General features: G+C 37.9%; 1 protein-coding gene across 3 annotated transcripts; it reads right to left on the reverse strand.

Annotated features, from left to right (window-relative positions):
* Window positions 1–1,290: 1,290 nt before the first annotated feature.
* Window positions 1,291–5,214, reverse strand: LOC112276303 (sucrose-phosphatase 1). Of its 3 annotated transcripts, none has more exons than XR_016500546.1 (8): window positions 4,835–5,214; window positions 4,252–4,548; window positions 3,940–4,041; window positions 3,464–3,658; window positions 2,905–3,228; window positions 2,532–2,721; window positions 2,191–2,405; window positions 1,291–1,719 (listed from the first exon to the last, which is right to left on the reverse strand). XR_016500546.1 is itself a non-coding variant. In XM_024507451.2 (8 exons), exons 1-8 carry the CDS (start codon window positions 5,144–5,146, stop codon window positions 1,660–1,662), a joined length of 1,527 nt encoding a protein of 508 aa, XP_024363219.1. In that variant the 5' UTR covers window positions 5,147–5,214; the 3' UTR covers window positions 1,291–1,659. The 3 variants fall into 3 exon arrangements, 2 of the variants coding, with proteins under 2 accessions (XP_024363219.1, XP_024363218.1); XM_024507451.2 differs by having other exon boundaries at window positions 2,191–2,237; XM_024507450.3 differs by having other exon boundaries at window positions 2,191–2,252.
* Window positions 5,215–6,971: the final 1,757 nt, after the last annotated feature.

The raw sequence follows: 6,971 nt of genomic DNA on the forward strand, positions 1-6,971 counted from the left end.
TACCATCCCTAGTCTCTACCTATTTTCGATGCAATCCCCACAGAACGAGCTCGTCCAAGTGACTGATCATTCTTTGGTCCAGATTGATTTGCTTTCTCATTCTCGGTGAATGTGGATGCACAGAAACAGCTATTCTAGACAACAGAATGCGGCGTTATTCTTCCTCAATCTCAGACACTGAAATGCCGCTCTATATTTGTATTCCACCATTTTCTCCATTGACTCCTAGCACATCAGATGTTCGTCTCGGATTTTGTGTATCTCAATGCCTCCGCCCACTGTTCACGGAACAATTCGTTTGCATTTAAATGAAAAAAAAAAAAAAAAAAAAAAAAACTGTTAGTCTGTTAGATATTAAATCGCTTTTCAATTGATTACTTTTTATGCATATTTATCATTAGTGGTTCTCTTTGTCGTATTCTCTTAATAGTGACTTCACTCTGGTTTGTGATAGATATGTTAATACATCTGTAATGTTCTCATAAATTTTACGTGGAAGTATCTCCGGAGGTGTGTTCTGCATTCTTTTTTTAAGAATATTGCTTATGCCACCGCAAATTTTCATACTACCCCACAACCTGCCATCCTACCCACATCTTGCCACCGTCTCAAGGTAATTGCGGGAGGTGTTGGAACATTTTATCACAATTGCATAACCTGAATTGCATATGCTGAAATCAAATTGTGGTTCCTTGTGTCATTCCTTGCAAAGGTGATAGCAATATTAATTACAATATGAAAAAAAATGACTTGCAAAAATTTGTAAAGAGGGTGGTAAATACATCAAACACTAGAGAAGTATACGAGAGGAGCGTTTGAGAAGAGTGAACTACGCATTAAGTGGGTGGCAAGTTGTGGTGGCAATAGCAAAAACTGTGATGACATTAATAATAACCTTTTTAAATTAAATCCTTCGTGTTGCATTGCATGTCGTTTGTAACGTTCTTTTTATGGTTTATTTTTTGTGAAATAATACAAACATATACAAGTTTTCTTAATATTTACATGTGCATTTCATGCAAAGTGTATAATCCATGTTCAGGATTTATTTAGTTTTGTTAGTGCTACGGATTTGATGATGCTAATAACGATCATCACATTTGTCAGAACAACAATATGCTTGGAGGTCTTCTCTGACCTTGCCACAGAATTTCATCACAGCCTAAATCATTTTCAAACATTGGAATAACTACCTTCAAAAAGATTGAACTATATATTTTAAACAGAATATAATGCCCAATATTTTAAATCACATATAAATCTACTTTCTAAATACAAATGAACACTATGTAATGAATTTGACTGTTGAGTTAAGGGGAAAATAACAAGGTTTCAACCAAAGATTTTACTAAATCTCCATCATTCTAACCTTAACTTTTTTTTCTTTCCTTCAAATTCCTAGTACACCCAAAACAATTACGTGCTTTATTTGAGGACCCACTTCTTTTCATGAATTATCGTAGCTCGACAGCAAATGATCTCTCGGACTTGCTCTTTCTGGAGTGCCTTGTGGTTCCTCGAGTGCCACAGAACCTAATCTAAATTGCCAAAACGTCAGTCAAAACTAGTTCAACAATTAGCATGGTATTATTGAAAGATGGAGCTCTGAACTGCGTAGAATACTGAAATAATGGGTGATGGAGGGAAAATTGATGTCATTTAAGATTTCCTCGGAGTTTCGTGAACTCGCAGCCATTCGACTCCATTAGGCGTCCCTTCCTGCACCCAGCCAGTCACAGAAATGCCATGCCGAATCAGCGATAAAGACTATGCTGCACCTAAAGAATCTTCCATGCAGGTCATGAAGTAGTCCGTTCAGCACAAAATCAGCTGTTGCAGTGACAAGCCAAGCACTGCCAGCATACTCCACTAGACGGGAGAATTGTAGAAAGGGTGTTCATGGGCTAATTAAACACGGAGATCTGGATGCTAATGATTCCATAGCTGGAAAAGCCAAACGCTATGGAAATATCCGCCGACACGCTATCAAAGGTAGAATCAACAGCACAAAACGAGTTGAAATAGACAAGTCATGAGTTATACAAACACATTATCAACAACACTACGATCCCACTCTTTCAGAAGATTCTGGCAGTATATATAAAAGCAGATAATTTCCAGCCATACAGCTATGCTAAGACTAACAACCGATGTTCGGGTTAGACATGCAGGGATAAGTTGTTCAACCACCTTCTCCCTGAGTATAGCCGTTGCGAAATAGCCCTTTCGCTCAGTGCCTGCCAAACACCATCCTTTTGATGAAATTCAGTGTTTAACCCGTACTTGACGGTATTCTCATTAAACGCGTCTTTTTCCAGAATCTGGAAATAAAGCTCAAGCAGCTACAAAAGCTCTATGGAAGAATTCCGTTCCCAATAGCTTCTCTTATGCTGAATGACATCACACTTACATCACAATCATCAACTTTGATGAGTCTCTAATGGTTGAAACGGAAAACCAAAAAAACTGCAAGACTCGTAAATCAATAATATCTAACAAGTAAATGTATGTGCCGGAAAATCGAAAACTACCTTCTGACATCTGCCACGAGTGCCAAGTAACCATTAACACTCCATTCGCAAGCTCTTGCTCCTGAATGCAGTCTATCCATACACGAATCTTTTTGTCTTTTGTGAGGCCATGCTTAGACTGAGCAGATGTAACAGATTGTAGGAGGCTTTGCTCCACCCCCCAAGGATACACCATTGTAGAACCCGAAGCCTGAGAAAAATACAAAGCATCAGAAAGTAGATATCAGCAATAATTTGCTCTATCTTTATGGAAGTCCAACAGTGACAACAAAGACTAGAACCCCAATTCCTAAATCTGCGCATAGGTCTGGAAGAAGCCATGAAAATGCTCCATGAAAACCCTATCAAAAGGTAGTGCTGAGTAAAAACTTACTATCACACTCGTCAGCCGCTGAAATGATTCTGGATTGTTAGGCACTTCACCGTTCATCCATTTCGTGAAAAATGTATTAAATTCAACAACCTCCCTTTGAGCAACACCGGAGGGCGTTAGCTGCCCTTTCTCAGATGCTTTAACAGCAGGTTGTATCCCATTTGAGTTCATTCTGTCAAAAGGTGACAAATGTGGACCTAATGAGAGTTCTCCTATAGCTTCCACTATCCCACTAGCACACCGCTCCTTCGCGAGATGTAATCTGCTGCTATGTTTTCCATTGATATCATACCATTGCCTTAGCTCCTCCATAGCCCCTCCAACCTAGAACAAGCGATCAAAGCTGTTGATTAAAATGCACCGAACTGAAGGCGTAAAATACAATGTGGAGTAATATAAGCGTGCACTGTTCATAAAACACAATTATTTTTATCGCGATTTTCCACGATTCAGCAACAACACAACGACGCTATGCTAAAGCCTCTGCCAGCATTGCAAAAAGCATAAAGAGTAACTCTCCATCACTCTCTGCTATCTTCATGCATGAACATGAGCTTACGATGACTCCATTCACGCCTTCCACTTCAAAAAGTTCGATGTCATTTCCAGAGTCTCCACAAACCAAGGTCTCTTGTGGCGCCGAACCTTCCCTTCTCATCTTCTGCAAAAGGAAGGCTAGAGCCTCCCCTTTGCCAGCACCTTTCGGCAGCACGTCAAGGTCGATACCGTGACTGAAAATGAGCTTCACATTCAACTGCAACGTGCACACATGGATGTCAAACGCATGTGACAGTGATCAAAAGCACCATATGAGCTGGAAACTGAAGGCACATGATAGAACAAACTTTTCTATCAATAAGTAAGAGGGGGAGGAATTGAAAAGCGAAACCATCCTGTTTAACGTCCTTAGAAATAAGATTAGAAGAAACGGGAGAACTGATTATTCTGAACCATAAGTAGAAAGCGTGATGTGCTCTTAGATCAATGATGATGCTTACGAATTAGCACTAGAGGAGAGGGACTTCGCTTACTTACTCCGCGATCTTTCAGTCGCTTTGACAGAGTATCAATAATTTCAGTTGCATCTTTCTTGTCAATTTGGCAGCTCACTTTATGTGGCCGAATTTCAGAATCGTCCTGCGATCACCATTCACCCATCCTCGTAAAAATCAGGGCAATAGACTCGTAAACACAGCTTCCGTTACACAAGCAGTCAAAACTGAAAAATGCCAATTTAACAGTCTACTTCCATGAATAAAATGTATAGAAAGACAAGTTCAATGTTAATTTATGTAGTGCATTTCGGAGAAGCGCGTACTAGCCTGAGAATATGGACCCGATGCCTACCTGCAAGCGCAGGTTGAGACGCTTGACCTCCTCCAGAACCACAGCCTGGTTCCAACCCTCGTTCAGATAATTCACCCAATCCTGATCCGGCTCCATGTTTGCGCCATAGCAGATCTCAGTGCCGACAGAGAAAATGCACAGAGCAGGGGTGAGAAGTGGAAACTGGGTACGCAGCTGAGTGTATTTCTCCAACGACCGACCAGTTGAGAACACCAAGAGAGAGTTGTGAGCGTACTCAGCTGCCCACAAGTTATTGAATCGGAGAAGACCTGTGTGAGATTTGTCCAAATGATCCACCTGCCAGGATCTGGGAGTAAAATTTAGGGCTCAAAGTACCATCACTCGAAGTTAATTTTTCTTTTACAAAACTCCCTAACATACACTCCTTCAAACACCATCACCGAGTCAAAATTGAAATTTAACGCTCACCAAATCCGTGCTGAATTCCCTCCATCGCCGTATTCAAAATTCATCCTAAACCGCCATCAATAACCTCAAATTCGAAATCTCGAAACCACCTCAATGCTGGCACACTCAATTCTCCAATTAGATCAAATGGAAGGTAAAAGGAAAAAGAACTTACCATGGTGTTGTCCAAATCCGACACGAGCATAAGCTTGGGGATAGCCTTGGCTCCAACTCTCTGGTCCTTCGCGTCCACTGACGCTTCTTCCTTCAATGAAACTCGGAAACGCATTTCCCCCCGGCGGAACGAAACCCCTTGCGCTGTCCAATTGAAGCTCCAGTCCATGGCCATGTCTCCAGACAAGAATCTCACCTGAGGACGCAGGGTGCAGCGAATTGGCCGAAGCGCGCGAGCCAGGAGAGCGAGACAAGGAGAGTGCGAGAGGGGCGGCGCGCGTGCCACAGCGATGCATGCTTGCAGGGACGCCATGGACTACTCACTTCCGTTGGAACGAAGCGTCTGCGCATGCTCAAGCTCCCCCCCTTCCTCGAGCTGTGTGGGTGGGTCTTCCATTGGCTGGCCCTCCCTCCTGCCACCGTCTAGTACCCGTCCACAACGAACGGTTCAGTCCGACGAAAACTCCTCTCTCGTCCGTCATACGTGCTGACTGGTAGCCCCAAGTCACCTACACTATTCTTGACCTTCATCGTTTCCATAATTTGAGTTTACAATAGTTTTGATAAATTTTGGGACATATTGTAGTGAATGTAAAAAAAAGTAGAGCGTGGACTGGATGATGTTGAAAAGAAAGAGAATCTTTCACAATGTGATTTTTTGGGATAGTATGTAGAAAGGGGGGTGTGTGTTGAACATGTCAAAATGTGTAAGTGAAAAATTGTTTAAAAAAATTAGAGATCAATTGTGGGTATCATGAAAAGAAGATGATATTATGAATTTATACATATATATACTTATATATATATATATATATATATATATTTAAATAATTAAATAAAGACTGATTTTATCATGAAAAAAATTCTATTTTAATAATAAATTGTTGTATTTTTTTTTACTAAGACAAGACACATCTTTGGATGAAGCCTATGGTGCTTAGAACTATTTTCTTTGCCTTCATTTATTTTTTTATGTATTATCTTTTAACTTCCATATGTTAGTCCAAAAATTAATATCCCAAAATTGCAATTATTAAGACAAAATCTAAGATTTATTATACATTGTCTTCTTAGAAAGGTTGAAGTTCTACTTTTCAAAGGTCCATTTTTGTTAATCAGACAATTTTTTGATGGATAAGATAAGCAATCAAGGAGTTTTGAAGGATAATTTGACAATATAATGGAGCACATGTATTTACATATCTTCGTACGAAAGCCAATAATACTCTCTTATAGGAGTTTAGCTCATATAAATTTTACATATTTAGAGAATTTTGTCTTAAAATAGGTGAGAAATCAAAATAATATCTTGTATTGGTGAGATCCAAATAATCTTATATTGGTGAGATTGTTTATATAAATAATGAAAGCATAATATATGATTGATAAAATAATTAAAAAGATGTATCCAAAATAATATCAAAATATAATATTAAAAGATGATAAAGGTTGTTTTCAATACCATAGAAGAAAAAAATAAAAGAAGAACTTTCAACAATAATAATTAAGTTGTATATAATTGAAATATTATCTTATATAATCTATTTTTTTATTAAAAATTAAAAACTTCATATCAATATTAAGATTTATGCTTTGATTCAAGATATAAAGTATATCTACAAATACATCTGTAAAAGACATGATTGTACAACAATGTACAAAAAAAAAAAAAAAAAAAAAAAAAAAATGATAAAACTAAGCAATATATTGATGTAAAATATATTGGAGCTCCAAAGCTACTATGGCATTTTTTTGAAATGAAAATAAATAAGGAGGTTCCAAATGTGATTCAATTGGCACTGTGTCATTCCAATATATACTAAGTAATTTTCTATTCTATTGATGATACACCTAAAATCTTAGTTCATAGAAAAAGCCAAAAAATAATTTTGATGGCATTTCAAAAAAATATTTGAATCTATGAAGATAGCACCAAAATACACATATTAGAAGTTTCTATATTATTTTTTGAAAAAGAAGACCACAAAAAAGTGGACAACAAGATAATGTGGATTTAAAATTTTAAAATTATATTTTATTAATTCTACTACATGAAAAAAAAACTTTATTTGGCTTCTTTTGATAGTTATAGATAGACCTCACTCATTTATAGATTTTCAAACCATAAATGCTCCATA

Source organism: Physcomitrium patens, chromosome 24, assembly GCF_059467195.1.
Source record: "Physcomitrium patens ecotype Gransden chromosome 24, ASM5946719v1, whole genome shotgun sequence".
NCBI classification, from domain to species: Eukaryota; Viridiplantae; Streptophyta; class Bryopsida; order Funariales; family Funariaceae; genus Physcomitrium; species Physcomitrium patens.